General features: G+C 34.9%; 2 protein-coding genes across 3 annotated transcripts; one reads left to right on the forward strand and one right to left on the reverse strand.

The window, feature by feature from the left end:
- Window positions 1-6,550: 6,550 nt before the first annotated feature.
- On the forward strand, window positions 6,551-8,836 carry LOC143596140 (vacuolar protein sorting-associated protein 29-like). The gene is made up of 3 exons (XM_077074987.1): window positions 6,551-6,721; window positions 8,139-8,276; window positions 8,346-8,836. Exons 1-3 carry the CDS (start codon window positions 6,590-6,592, stop codon window positions 8,640-8,642), a joined length of 567 nt encoding a protein of 188 aa, XP_076931102.1. The 5' UTR covers window positions 6,551-6,589; the 3' UTR covers window positions 8,643-8,836.
- A 1,297-nt stretch (window positions 8,837-10,133) lies between these two features.
- On the reverse strand, window positions 10,134-14,687 carry LOC143596143 (protein IQ-DOMAIN 30-like). Of its 2 annotated transcripts, XM_077074989.1 has the most exons (8): window positions 14,640-14,687; window positions 14,494-14,544; window positions 13,752-13,861; window positions 13,355-13,621; window positions 11,885-12,082; window positions 11,679-11,753; window positions 10,540-11,593; window positions 10,134-10,461 (listed from the first exon to the last, which is right to left on the reverse strand). In XM_077074989.1, the coding sequence occupies exons 3-8, from the start codon at window positions 13,824-13,826 to the stop codon at window positions 10,430-10,432; spliced, it is 1,701 nt and encodes a 566-aa protein (XP_076931104.1). In that variant the 5' UTR covers window positions 13,827-13,861; window positions 14,494-14,544; window positions 14,640-14,687; the 3' UTR covers window positions 10,134-10,429. The 2 variants fall into 2 exon arrangements, with proteins under 2 accessions (XP_076931104.1, XP_076931105.1); XM_077074990.1 differs by lacking the exon at window positions 14,640-14,687 and having other exon boundaries at window positions 13,752-13,871; window positions 14,494-14,591.
- Window positions 14,688-15,354: the final 667 nt, after the last annotated feature.

Genomic DNA, 15,354 nt, shown 5'->3' on the forward strand with positions numbered 1-15,354 from the left:
ATAAAGGCAAAAGTAGGTTTATTTCCTATCGGGATTGGGAGACCGGAGTTAGGGGTAAAACTCCTTGGAGGTGCGGTTAGCCGAGACGCGGGGTTTATCAGTAGTTTGGCCAGTACCAGAGCTTCAAGAGCTGTGGAACTAATGAGATGTCTTACTCGCCTGCGTGACCCTCAATGTGAGCTTCTCTTGCTTCGCTCATGTATGGGGGTGGCTAAGTTGTTGTTCGGACTCCGAACATGTCAGCCTATGTTTGTTAAGGAAGTTGTCTCTGTTTTGACAAAGGGCTTCGAGCGGCGATTGAGGATATTGAGGTATGTGGGGGTCCGTTTTTTGGGGATTTTCAATGGTGACTGGCCTCTCTCCCTATCCATTTTGGTGGTTTAGGGTTATATTCAGCTGAGGATGTTTCCACTATGCTTTCGTACCTCGAGAGCACAATCTTGGAAGTTATAGGACCACATTTTGCGTGATTAAGGTGTTGATGGGTTAGATTCCGATTTTGGGTGTGCAATGGATTATTTGCATAACTCTATTCTCGATTTTGATCTTGGCGGGTTCGCTAATAAGGACACCGCCCCCCCCCCCCCCCTAAAGCCCAAAATGCTTTGGCGAGTGCCCTTTATAGTAAAACCGTCCAAAGTTTGGGAGAAAAGTTTGGCATGTCCTCTCGTCAGAGAGCGGTATTAGAATGTCTTCAGGCTCCTCATGCTCAAGACTTTTTGACTGTCAACCCCATCGAAGGGTTAGGCCAGCACATGTCAGCAGTGGAGTACCGAGCCATTCTTAAATATCAGTTAATGATCCCCCCTGTTCCCAGTTGATGAGCCCTGCCCGGTTTGTCGTAAGGCGTGTTTAGACAATTTTGGTGAACATGCGGTTCATTGCAAAGAACTCCCGGGATTTAAATATAGACATGATTTGGTTAGGGATGTCCTTTTTGACGTGTTAAAACGAGCGGGAATCTCGGCAAGAAAAGAGGCTCCTGTGAATTTCTTGTTGGATCCGCGTGAAGGAAGGTTTACTCTCCGACCAGCGGACATTCTTGTGTTTGGATGGGCCGGGGGGAAGCATGCTTGTGTGGACCTTACTGGGGTGTCCCCTCTTGTCGGGCTTAGGGACACCGGGTTTGTTGCTAGGCAGGCCGTGTTAAAGGCAGAAGCAGGAAAAATTGCTAAGCACGAGAATGCGTGTGTGGAGAATCAACACGCCTTCATTCCTTTTGCTTTTGATACATTTGCGTCTCTTGCTCCCGATGCTGCTACGTTTCTAAAAAGAGTTCAGCGGGTCGTGCGTGGTAACTCAACGACGCCAAAGAACGATAATTTTATTTTCAGTAGGATCGGTTTTGCCATTCAAAAGGGGGTGGCGGCGCAGCTTGTTGCCCGCTTACCTGCCTCTTTATTGTATTGGATCCTTTTATTTGAAATGACAATTTTTTTCTAATGAGTTAAATAAGTATTGTTCAGGTTACACGTTTTTAAGAATATGAGTTAGGTTTTAATGTCTTTTTATCTCAAGTATATATACATATAGTGTTCAAATTGAACAATTCAACCGTCATTCATCAATCATTAAACACGAATGACACTCATGTCATGAATGAATATACTATTAAATTTTGGCCAATATTCAGATATATGCATATTCAGTGATGATACATTTGAGGTTTGATTTGTATACAAATTCTTAACAATGATTGAAAATCATTGAATGATTACAAAAAACCTAGCATCGTTTTTATCACATTTATACGAGTCATTAAAATCCAAATGGAAAATAACTAAAAGCCAATAGACGTCATTCGTATTTTCTTTTGTAAAAGATGTGAATGGTACAGGAAACATGGAAAAGTGGGTGTGTTTCCTTTTAAATCTTTTAATATAAAATAGTAATATTCAAATTTCATTTAACCTTCCATCCTTTTGTTTAATGAATTAAGACTGTAAAAAGTTTAAATTGTGTGTAGTTGAGAGAAGAGAAAATTACTGTTTGTGTACCTGTGGTTTCAGGGAGGAGACACAATGAGTCTTTAAAAGAGAATTTGAACTAGTTGGGTCCCTATGGTTTAAAAAATGAACCATTTGAGTCTCTGTTAAATGTGGAATTACTAGTTTACTCTTTTTTATGATCCATATGGGTCCCTGTGGTTAAGTGATTGCTCAGTTTTAGTCCCTCTTTAAAAATTACCTCTAAATTACATAAATTTTTAGCAAAAATAAGAAAACGAAACTTTTTTTAACGAAAATAAACGGACTGAACTAATTTTTTTAAAAAAAATTGACGAACCATACTTTTTTAACAAAAATACGAACTGAACTATTTTTTTACAAAAATAAGCGAATCGAACTACTTTTTAATACAAATAAACGAACCATACTACTTTTTTAACAAAAATAAACGATCGAACTACCTTTTTAGCGAAAATAAATGAACTATTCTTTTACTAAACTAAACGAACGTAACTACTTATAAAATACGCAATCAAATCGCACTCCACCTTAGCACAAGCTACGACGATATTTTCATTAAAAGATAAGTTTGGTTTGTTTATTTTTATTAAAAAGAAGTTTGGTTAAAAGATAAGCGTGGTTTGTTTATTTTTGTTAAAAAAATAAGTTTGATTCGTTTATTTTTGATAAAAAAATAGTTTGATTCGTTTATTTTTGTTAAAAAAAAGTTTTGTTTTCTTATTTTTGTTAAAAAAAATTATGTAATTTAGAGGTAATTTTTAAAGAGGGACTAAAACTGAGCAATTACTTAACTACAAGGACTCATATGGATCATAAAAAGGGTAAACTAGTAATTCCACATTCGACAGGGACTCAAATGGTTCATTTTTGAAACCACAAGGACCCAACCAGTCCAAATTTTCTTTTGGAGACCAATTATGCCTCCTCTCTGAAACCACAGGGACACAAACAGTAATTTTCTCTCGAGAGAATTTGGGGTGTCAAGTATGCCAACTCAGCCCAAGGGGACACAAAAGCCACTGCCTAGTGCCATGGCTGCCTTTGTTTAAGGAGGTGTGGTCACTTGCAACCAATCAATTACACACGCATACACATACGTACATATATTTATATGTATAATGCTTTAGTTAAATCAATACACTATTGCTAATTGTTAAGCACTATTCGTATGTGTATAAAATAGCAAAAAGATTGTTTAACAGAAATTATCTTTACTGAATAAAGCTAGTTTTCATTTGAATAAAAGTAATTACTTAAGTTATATATTATCACTTTAAACCCTAAAATAGGTTAAGTCATGTTGCATTTCATTTATTCTAAGACTAGACAAATTTTAATCAAAATGTACAAAATATATATTTGTTCAATGGTATCTTAGTAATTGGTACCATAACAATCAAGTAGTTAGGAGTTCAAATCTTATTTAAGATGTATTCTAAGTACAAGTTATGTGTGTAAGTATTTGCCGTTTTTATAAAAAAAATTGCATATTATAATTATAAGATTAATGGCCAAACAATAAATACAAAAACGTACGACTAGTTACCTAACATGCTAACATGGAAGTGGACAAGTTTATCATTATTTTTAGAAAACAATCAATGTTATTTACATTATATATATTATTACAAGCACTTATGATCAGCCAGTATTCAATTAATCTAATAATCCACTTCGAGTGTCGTAAAAGTGAGATTATGAATTGGGTTCATAACATAATCATCAAGGTAGCATACAGCCATACAATATTTTTATTCACAAATATACTATCAATTTGACTACCTTTCAGAAATTATTTTATACTCATTAATATTAATAATATACAATTAAGAATGTTTAACAGATAATCAATTTTATATTTATAAGGTTAAGTTTGTACAAGCAAATTCGATATATAACATAAGGCATTTTTTTATTTTATATTTCTTTCATGATGAATTAAAGAACTAGAAAAGTAATATGTGAATCATGAAGGACCATGGCTCGTGTAAAGAATGAGTTGTATCATTATTCCCACGTACGCACTCTTTAATGATTTACAAATGTAGTGTGAGTGACCACTTGCATCATGGATGCTCATAAATAACATGGAGAAAAAAATAAATAGCCTTGTGTAATGAATGAGCTAACATTTCATGTTCCATAAATTGCATCAAAAAATTTCAAATTATATAATATACACACATGTATGTATTGAATCAATAAACCGGGTCAATCCTGTATGACATTTAGGTTTGGAAAGATCACTATAGAGAGCATTAGCGGAGCCATGTATCTTTTCCTATTGGTTGATATTTTTCGATGGTTGGATTTATTACTATCAGGCATCAATGTTTTCGAGTCGGGCTCGGGTTTGACTTTCTTTCAACACAATCAACATATAATTTCAAACATAAACATATAATCCTAATCAAGCTTAAATATATTGCAGTTACACATAAACCATATAACCACAAACAATCAAACAAAAACTAACATTATGTTTTTACTCACAGTGGATTGAAAACTTAGATCAAAGATTGATAATTAATGATTATATAGGAGGGTCGTCGAGAAGGATGAAAAACCGAAAATCAAACAAATTGGAGGGTCGTTGCCGTCTGGTCTGATGGTGTTGGATTCGACACTCGACTGTTGTTGAAGGAGAGAAGGGGCGGAGCTTAGAAGGCTGAAGGGGCAAATGACCGTACATTGTTTTTTTTTTTTCATTATTATTTAGATTTTATATGTTAATTGGGTTATTAACCTGCTTTTTATACGAAATTTTGGGCTTCTCTTTAATACATTTTTTTTTCCATTTACTCAATTTAACTGGGTTTAGTATTTAGTAATCTATATGGTTTCTTTAAACATTCTTTTGAAATAAAAGGTTATTTACTAAAAGACATTTAACTAACTTTTCACAATTAGTGGGTTCAAAAGAAATTTGAAATGATAACGTGTTTGCTCGTCGAAAAAGAATGAGTTCGTTAGTTAATACAGTACTATGCGTATATATATGAAACCGAAAATAGATTGTGGTCTAGTTAGCTTCGCCCCTGGTGGAGAGTGATGAACCCATGATTTTCTTCCAACCCATGTCGAGTTTTTCGTTTCTCGGATGTCTCGTAACTTGACGTACAAATATTCAATTCTAGTCGGCTCTAGTCACATAAATGAGGCTTTTGAAGTGATCATGACCACGGAAAAGTGATACACGTTTCAAAAATCATGTAGAAAGAATAAACAAAGTACTTAATCAAAGTTGATACTTTTTTTCCACTATGTTTCTCAATTGCGATTTGTATAGATTTATCTTTTCAAAGTAAGTTAAAATTTCAAGGCTCTCATTCAAAGATATGTAAGTTTAATCGAAAACTGTAATATGCATTGCATATAAAAGATAAAACTGGTGATAGAGATAGCCTAAATTGATCACGTACATGGATGAAGAATCCCTTAGTTAGGAATTAGGTAATCAGTGGTGAGACAACCTTTCATATGCATACCCAAACTTTTTAATGTTATGAGAATGTGTGTGGTGGTTTAACTAAGAATGACCCCCCCCCCCCCCCTCCCTCTCGGGTTCATTAAAACTTGTAATAATTAAACTAACATAAAAAAATTAAAAACAATCTTGAACTATCGACATTGTAGCATTTGCCATTTGAAAATCTTCCAATTCTCTTTTATGCTTCAATGTTGAAGTAATCATCAATTTCATTATCATACATTGCGTTTTCGAACACTATACATTGTTCATGAGATCAATTCTTAACAAATGGTGTATAAATTGTATACTCTGTTTATAAAATAAATAAAAAATATTATTTGTTGATAAAAAAATTAATTTAAATGGTATTAAAAAGTGGATTTAGCACAAAGTCACACAAGTACTTAATTATATTTTACACTAACATTCATAATTCAAACATGAAATGAAATGTTTCCACATCTTAGATAAAGAGCTTCTTTATGCTTAAAAACATGTATATATATTTTCACATCTCTATAATCAACTTCAAAGGTTATAAAAAACGAAGTAGATAATAAAAGAGTATTTGGTCCAATGATATCTGATGGTGTAATAGATCAATATAAGCTCCCTTTATTTAAACTTTGGAGGTTAAGAGTACAAATCTGGCATTATAAGATCAATGGTTCAAAACTTAAAATCTCACACTATGAAGATCGGGTGGTTTTATGAGTAAAATATTAACCGTTAAAAAAACGAGTTTAAACATTTATTTTGAAGTGACGGCATTTTATAGGGGAGTAAAACGTCAAATCCAAAAAATAAAAGTCATTTTTGTACTTTGTTGCAAATTTGAAAGAATCATTTCGTAGTTAAAACGATGTTCATCTTCGATCGATTTTAATTTTCAAAATTATTTAAATAATAATAATAATAATAATAATAATAAAAAACTGTAAATTTGTTGATGAGTTGACTCAAACCCCCAAAATCCTTCAGGTAATAATCGAATACAGTTTGTTTGTTTGTTTGTTTATTTATTATTAGGGTTTACTAAACCCTGCGATCATCTGTAACAATCTGTGATTTGATCATAACTGATTCAACTTTGTTTGTATAATTATTGTGTATTAGGGTTTACGGTGTGTTTGTGGGAATTGGTAAGATGGTATTGGTATTGGCAATTGGGGATATGCATATCCCACATAGGGCACCTGATCTACCTGCAAAGTTTAAATCTATGCTTGTTCCTGGCAAGATTCAACATATTATTTGCACCGGTAACCTCTGTATCAAGGTGAGTTATAACTTACTCTTTACCGTATTTTTTATTTCGGCTAATGTGATCTGCTCTTTGAGGGTATTGGGAGGATCTTTGTTTGATTGATTATTAGTTTTAGATTAAATGTGATTAGCATTTTCGGATTTTGAAACCATGTGCTTGAAACTTTGTTTCTAAACCCTGATTGATGATTTATAATTTATTCGAATGTGACTGGCTCTTTGAGCATAGTGAGTATATGAGTTAGTTTACCTTTTAAGTGATTTTCTTATTTGCTTGTAAGATGATTATTAGGCTGTTTGTTGGGGAAGTTAGTGATGAACGCCTGGATAATCTTGGAGTTAGGGGTGTGCGTGGTGCGATTCGGTGTGGTTTTTGGTTAAGACCAAACCGAAAACCAAAACTTCGGTTTTTGGAGTATTTGAAACCGTTCGGTTTCGGTTTTTCGGTTTTCATTTTGGTTTCGGTTCAGTTTCGGTTTTTTTCGGTTTTTGCCATATGATCTTGAAAATATTAGGTCAAAAGATAGTTTTCAAAAAATAATTAATTTAGGTATAAATAATTTTGTTAATTATAAAATAATAGACTATTAAAGATTTTACCAAAATATTGAGTTACATGTTTATTAAATTCTTATCATTACTTAATATAAAATATAAAATAACAAATATTTAGGAATTCGGTTCGGTTTTTTCGGTTTTTACTATATGCAAAATCAAAACCGAACCGTCGGTTTTCGGTTCGGTTTTTTCGGTTTTTGTTTTTTTTGGTTCCGGATTGGTGTTTTCAGTTTCTTGCACACCCCTACTTAGAGTCGTGTAAGACCCTTTTAGATTAAATTGTTTCGGTGGTTCATCTGAAAATTTGACAAGAACTTGGTATGTGAATTGGGTGAATTTAGAAAACCAGAAGAGAACCCCCGTTCGTTACCCCTAACATCACAATAAACTAAAACAAGCGTGCACCCTCGCACCTTCTGACTTGTTTAATGTATATTATGATTTACATTGGTCGACAAGTCAATCCAATTACAATAAAATATCCAACACTGCTTAACACTGAACTAGTTGATGTTTATATTTGTAAACTGGTAATGTGTATTTCGCATTTATTCTTGGTTCTGAAGTTGGCACTTCAGTTATCATGTTCACCTACTTTTTTATCTGCATATCGTATCATAATCCTTTCTTTGATTTGCGTGATGCTACGATTATATTTACCTAGTAGTGCTTACACTGCAAGTTAATATGTGATTGTCAGACTGCAAATCTGTCGCATTCTTTTTTGTTTACTTTATCGTGCCTTATGGAAGATCATTGAAAATAAACCGTTTATGTATTGTACTAAGCTACTATTGTGCATGCGTTAGCAGCTGTGAGCTGTACCAAACCTTAATATGTACGGTTTATACTTTATATGTCTCCGTGAGCAGGAAGTTCATGATTATCTGAAGAGCCTGTGTCCTAGTTTGCATATAACTCGAGGTGAATATGATGAAGATTCTCGCTATCCAGAGACCAAAACAATTACTATAGGCCAATTTAAGCTTGGATTGTGTCATGGCCATCAGGTTAGTACCTTGAACATTTATGTAACTTGGTGGCTGATGTGTTTAATGTATTTATTATACTCTGTTTAGGTTGTTCCATGGGGGGATTTGGATTCGTTAGCCATGCTTCAAAGACAGTTAGATGTTGACATCTTGGTTAGTGGTCATACGCATCAGTTCAAGGCTTACAAACACGAGGCTGGTGTCGTCATAAACCCTGGTTCAGCCACTGGTGCATACAGCAGCATCACATATGATGTGAACCCTAGTTTCGTTCTGATGGACATTGATGGCTTACGGGTTGTGGTCTATGTTTATGAACTCATTGATGGAGAAGTGAAAGTGGACAAGATTGATTTCAAGAAAACATCCACAGCCACTATATAATAATATATCATTCACTGGTTGGTTGTCCTTTTGCTGTTGCTGTTGCTAACTTTTTTAGGCTTTCATTTGGTTTTCTTTCTGTTACGCTTTTTTCTGAACCTTATTTCGTTGTGTATGTGATCTGTTCCTGTGTTACTCCTTTTGTAAGGAAGTTAAAGTTATAAATGAATGATGATTTTCGGGTTTGGATTTTCTATGGTTGGTTAAGTTATTAGATTTGGATGTTTTGATTGTGTAGTTTACTTGGCTCGGTTTCAGGGGTTGCAATGAGCGGGTATGGGATGTTTCGCTAATCCTAACTTCAAATTTTTTATGTTGCATACTCGGCGAGTACTAGTCACACATTACCTATCGGGTTCTCATGTATATCCATTAAGATGCGCGTTACCTGAGATTTGATCTTCAACTCACCTTAGAAAGCGGCTTGAAGTGAAAAACTTTAAATTGCATTTGCAACAATTTCACAAATTAATAATTTCAATTCTAACAAATCAAAAGTACTTGTTTTTAAGATCATATAATATATTAATATATATTGATTTGATGTAGGTAAAAGGGGTTCATCAAGTATCGCATAATACTAATTACGATAGCGACCCGTACATGTAAAAAAATTTTAAGACTAATGTCATACTCAGTCACATACCGTAATGTCTTTCACGAATAGTGTGAATTTTGTTCCCCTACTCATATACCTAAAAAAATCAACTTAGATGGGTTATTTAATTTTTTAAAATTATGTTTTCTTTTGACAAAAGGGTTAAAATGGGTTAGGTTGATCTCACGCCACCTCCTTTTCGTCTTCTAGCATTTTGTAAGTAGTTCGTATACGCGTTACCAATTCAACAAGTTTAATAAACCCAAATTGACCTTTCTTTTGATAAATTAGTCAAAAGTTACTCTTTAGACTTTTGGGGCTTAGGATGTTCTATCCATGTCCTATTAGGTGATATGAGATTTACCAACCTTAGATAGAAAAATCAAAGTTATTAAACCGGACAAATTCTTTAAAACGAAAAGACCCGGATGAGGTAACAAGTCTAGAGTTACACCTAGACTTGTCTCAAAAAATTTCACGACCTCCTTTTCTCTACACCAACCTCTTAACTCCCAACACTTTTGCTCCTATATGACTAAAGGATTCTAGCCCACCCGGGTTAATCACCATTTTGACGAGGTGGCTCCCTTCCGACTCAATAGACTATAGCCGGTTTAGGTGACTTTATCCAACATACTCATTATCACTATACTCTAATATACATTTTGGATGTTTTAATACATGCTTCATCTGATGAAATATGGTCTAACTTGAGTGTTCTAGAAAATTTTTCAAGGTGTTTGCAACCTCATTATATGTCGAAGGACAAGTAGTGTGACTGATTCATCAACCTTCATTGGGTTTTTGTGGCAACATTGGTGCCAGTCATTGTGGGATGTTCGTCTACAGACTCTGGAACCATAAATATAAGCTTAATGTGTAAAATATGCAAGTCATGTTTTGCTACCGTCTGCACAGACGGTGCAATGACAAAGGACAACCAATTGGCTGATCATGTAAAAGAAAGTTATGTATCACAATCACACAAAAACACATCAAAACAACACAAAGTTTAGGTTCATAACTATACATTTAAAACACTGCCTGACTATAACACCCTCCCTCCTTAAACACAAAGAAAATGATCACAACAAACAAACATCAGTTATTTCTTAATGCCTAGCATAACATAATAACCACCACACCCAAGTTGCTGCAACTGATAGGTCTTTCCAACCGGATCCTGCAATCACCTCCTCCAACCTGCCTGGACCACTTTTTCTAAAACAAACCACGTATAATACCATTAATTTTTAATCAGATTTACGTAAAGATAATTTCAATACTAGCTTCGCTTACCATCTCTAGGTGTAACCTGGGACTTGTTAGGTTTAGTCCCTCCTTTGCCATTGGCATGTAGCGGCTTCTGAACACGTGGGGAATGCAGCATCACCTTACCAGTGGAGGATGGTAGAGATTGCCGCCTGGTTAAACCATCTTCACCGCCTTCTTCTGCCGCCCTTGCCGCTGCTTGTGCTCTAAGTTTGGCCTTTGCTGACTCGGTGGCCGCCATGTAGCTTGGCAAGGTGGGTGTGTTATGTGATACACTCTCATGATACTCTTGTTTTGCTGGTAATGATTTTCTTCTCCTTGCTTTCTGATTTTCCTTCCCATTTGACTCCACATTTGCAGCAGGTGGTTCGGGTTCATGTTTCCCATTCGTTTCTAGGGATGGTGGTTCGATTGGAGGTTGATCAAGTGGTTTATCATCTGGAGCTTGAACTTGAACTTGAACAGGGGATTCAACTGGCTCGGCCTTGGGCTCAGGCTCAGGCTCAGGCTCAGGCTCAGGCTCAGGCACAGGCTCAGGCTGTTTAGCACTCTCAACATGTGAGCCGTTTAGCGAACCATTGTTTTTCGCTGGAAATTCTGAAGTAGGGGAGATTAAAACTTTATTCAAACCGGGTGAAGTCTTTTCAGGGTCTGATTCTGCTTTCTCAGGCGGTTTGGAGGTGGATACAGATATTTTTCTTAAGCTGCGTTTGACTTTTTCAAGTTCGGTAAGAGATTGATCTTGACCTTGACCTTGACCAGAGTCTGCCTGGTAGTTGACTTTTCTCACGGTGCGCTTGGATTTTTCGTTTTCTGAGGAATTCGAGAGATTGTTATCATTGTTTGCTGCAGGAATTCTGCGGACACTTCTTTTTGGTCTCCCAGTTCCGGTATCAGTTTCTTCAGTTTGTGATTTAGTCTGCTTTCTTTTAGGTTTTACATCAAGCGGTTGTTTTGGTTGGGGCAGTGGGACCCAGAAGTTTGAAGATGACCAACGTGTGAGCCAGCTTCTCACTGAATTTGGATCCACTGGTTCGTACTGGACGGTTAATGGCATGGTAGTGTGAGATGAAGCAACAAGCTACAATAAAAAACAAATCATCAGTAATGATAGTAATATATATATACATTAAGAATTTAAGGCAACATATATATTAGTATATTACCTTAGTAGCAAACACATTTGTTGATAGCTTCTCTACTCGGAGAGATGTTTTAAGTAAGTCTGCTGGTTTCTTAACCTAATAAAACAAGAATAAGGAAAGGTCAAAGATTGTGAATGCAAAAGTCAACATCATCTGATTAAGATAAAAATACGAAACACTCTTTAAGTTATTGAGTAGAAGAAAAATAATAAAGAAAAAGATATTACCACAGATTCTTTTGGAGTGTGTTTTATAACCAGTTGACCATTAGAAAGCCTGACCCTTCGGCCACGAGCTAAAGCCTGGAACTCAACAATTGCACGCATGCAGCTCAAAGTAGCAATAGCTTGTCTCCTAACTAAGTGGCCACGAACTAGGGCTTGAAGCCTTATGATGCCCTTGAGGGCCCAAAATGCTCTCCGGGCCTTCATAAATAATGTCAAAAGTCAATAAGACATGGGTTACTATAGCATAACTATAAAAAAAGTATGAAATATAAGCAGTAAGATATAAAACAAGAGGCACATGTTGATGCCAATCTTAACATGACTAACAGCATACAACACACAATCTTTATGATGCAAAAGTGTTGCAGCAGAACCGCACTGCTGTTTGAAATGTACTAATCTTTTTTAACATCTTTAATAAGAATAATAAGTAGAGAAATGTAAATTAAACTTAGCCCATTTCCTAAATGAACTAGGGCTTGAAGCCTTATGATGCCCTTGAGGGCCCAAAATGCTCTCCAGGCCTTCATAAATAATGTCAAAAGACAATAAGACATGGGTTGATATTGCATAACTATAAAAAAATATGGAATATAAGCAGTAAGATATAAAACAAGAGGCACATGTTGATGCCAATCTTAACATGCCCAACAACATACAACACACAATCTTCATGATGCAAAAGTGTTGCAGGCTTGCAGCAGAACCGCACTGCTGTTTGAAATGTATTAATCTTTTTTCACATCTTTAATAGGAATAATAAGTAGAGAAATGTAAATTAAACTTAGCCCATTTCCTAAATGAATTTGACCCCCCCCCCCCCCAAAAAAAAAAAAAAAACCCGACATACCCTTGTCATCATAAGCTTTTGCCTGTTATTGAGATTGCATTTCTACCTTTTCAGTTATTGTGTTACAAAACTGAAATGAGAATTACAGCTAAAATTCACATAAAATATCTAAATCATGTTTCCTTAAAACAAATTTTAAAATTACTAAACAAACAAAGTGGGAAGCATATCTTTTTACAGTGTCCTAAAGTTCAGTGACAAAAAAAGCGTAAACTCGATTCTGAAAATGTAGAACCTCATATAAACTATAGATCCTTATTTTATGTAAATGCATCATTAAGTAGCTGCTCAGTGCTCACTACATGTGAAAACTGTATTGACACCACTACTAACTAGGCACCAAAACTACAAATTACAAAATAAAGAATAGAAATATATGGGATTCGTATGATATGGCATTGATGCTAGAGAGAACGATATCCTCTACAATGCAGCTTAAGTGCTCCCCCACTAATTCTAAGAGATACCAGCAATATCACTCGTGGTAATAATGGTATCATGAATTGCCATTTTCCAATCAAATGAAGTTCTAAGAACTAATCCTTAAATAGCATCAATTTAAACCCTAAACATTCAGCATATTCTGTTGAAAACAAAACTAATCAAGCAAATAATATTACCAGGTAACCCCTGAAAACTGCTTGCACTTTTCTGGCAGCCTGCTCAAGCTTGATTAACTCCTCACCATTAACAGCATTTAACTCCACGGGATTTCTCACATCTTCAGCTGCATCAGGCATTAAGCTGGCGCTGGAGCTCTTTTCCAATTCTGTACGCTCTCCACTTGAAATAATGACAGGGCGCACTGGGCTAGAGATAACCATAGAATCAGTATCATAATCCTTTGCTGTTGCCTTACCAGATGCCTTAATTTCTGAGGTAACATCCTTCAAGAAATAACATGACATCAGTATGAAATCATTGCTTATTTTGTCAATCACAAAAAAAATAAAATAGTTTATATACTTCTATGTTAAAACAATGGATGTGCATAATTGCATAAATAGTTTCTCTTACTTTTGAGAGATTAGATTTTGACGACTTCTTCCCAAAAAACACAGTTTTGATCCACTTTCCAGGAGACTTCCCCATCGTCAACTGTTAAGACACTGCTAGAAACAATCCGCCTTAAATTCTCTGCATAATCCAAAAAACAATAAACTTTCAACGAAGCTACATGGAATCAAACCAGACGCGCGTATAATTAAACATATTATTCCTGTTCCGAGTTCCTACACATACACCGACTAAAAATTTAATAAACACCAACGGTCACTATTTAATTCAATTTCAATTTGCACCACCATTTACAACTAACATAATCAATCAGCGACGCTAAGTTCCACTCACGTTACAAATCCAACACAATTCCAGTTAAAATTCCAAACATAAGATTCAAATGACAAAGAATCTCCTTGAGTAATGTTAACAGGTCACACCGCCGACAAAAGAGGAGAGGAATCTAAGCACTTCCAGCTACAAATAGATCTGCTAAAAACAGATTTAACAAACCCTAGCATAATCAATTGTCACTCAGTACTAACTAAAATGCATCTAACGGCTTAACAAAATCACACAAGCAACAGCTAATTAAAATACAAAGACCTTGCACAACAATGCAACATTAATGAGAGATTGAAGAAATGTAACAAAACTAATGCGAGATCCGTACGAAATTGGAACATAATTTGAAAAAAAATAAGTGCCGTTAGAGGTAGGTTTAGAGTGAGATAAAGGTGGTTCAGATCTGAAAATGTACCTGAAAAGGTAAGGGGTATCGGAACCCTAGGTTGCGAATGGTGCAGGTGAACTGAAATTGAAGGAGATCAGGAATGTAAGTTGAATAATAATAATAATAATAATAATAATAATAATAATAATAATAATAAGATAGAGATGTGGTACCTTGAATTGGATGTCATGCGGTTGAGGAACATGGACCCAGCTACTTTCTCTCACTATATAATGTATTCTGCTTCACTCACTCTTTTTACTAAAGCTTGCTTACTGGAACAAAGCGGCTCGGATCTTTTTTTTCTTTTTGATTTTACTTCGAATATCATGATTGTTGATATTATATTCCGTTTTATTATTTTAACGGTTCCATATGAGACATATTTATTGATACGTGACGCCAAGTGCCGTAAAACGTTTTTATAGAGGCTTCATCCACTACACACGGTCTAATAATTTAACTAAAAAGACAATTATTATTTAAGTTACTATATGATTGGTTGAATTTGGTTATGGACCTCATAATATTGTCCCGGGGCATAGGGGTGTTCAGAAAAACCGAAAACCAAAAAAAAAACGAATTGTATCCGTAATAAAAAAAACGAATCTAAATTCATAATTCGATTTGGTTATAACCGAATTCCGAATGTGATTTACGGTTCGATTAAGGATATGTTTATTTTTCTTAAGCGATTAGTTCGATTTATTCAGTTAACCGAATTAATTGATTAGATATGAACTATATTAGTTATTTGTATATGACCTATTCTTTTTTATCTTTAAGCGTTAAACACTATTAATTATCTAGGATAATCTATTATGTTTAAGACTCTTACACCCTGTTCTTGAGTTTTATAAAAGGAGAGAAAGGAAAGGAAAACTAAGC

Source organism: Bidens hawaiensis, unplaced genomic scaffold (genome assembly GCF_021521415.1).
Source record: "Bidens hawaiensis isolate Kalapana, Puna unplaced genomic scaffold, B.hawaiensis_p1.1 tig00046105_1, whole genome shotgun sequence".
Lineage (NCBI taxonomy): Eukaryota > Viridiplantae > Streptophyta > Magnoliopsida > Asterales > Asteraceae > Bidens > Bidens hawaiensis.

What these genes read in the sequence shown, in the direction of transcription:
- LOC143596140 (XM_077074987.1), top strand. Translation starts at nt 6,590, where the DNA reads ATGGTATTGGTATTGGCAATTGGGGATATGCATATCCCACATAGGGCA. An exon ending in CCGGTAACCTCTGTATCAAG is followed by an intron (nt 6,722 to 8,138) that starts GTGAGTTATAAC and finishes CTCCGTGAGCAG; the next exon opens with GAAGTTCATGATTATCTGAA. An exon ending in GATTGTGTCATGGCCATCAG is followed by an intron (nt 8,277 to 8,345) that starts GTTAGTACCTTG and finishes TACTCTGTTTAG; the next exon opens with GTTGTTCCATGGGGGGATTT.
- LOC143596143 (XM_077074989.1), bottom strand. Translation starts at nt 13,826, where the DNA reads ATGGGGAAGTCTCCTGGAAAGTGGATCAAAACTGTGTTTTTTGGGAAG. An exon ending in CAAAATCTAATCTCTCAAAA is followed by an intron (nt 13,622 to 13,751) that starts GTAAGAGAAACT and finishes TATTTCTTGAAG; the next exon opens with GATGTTACCTCAGAAATTAA. An exon ending in ACACTCCAAAAGAATCTGTG is followed by an intron (nt 11,754 to 11,884) that starts GTAATATCTTTT and finishes TTGTTTTATTAG; the next exon opens with GTTAAGAAACCAGCAGACTT.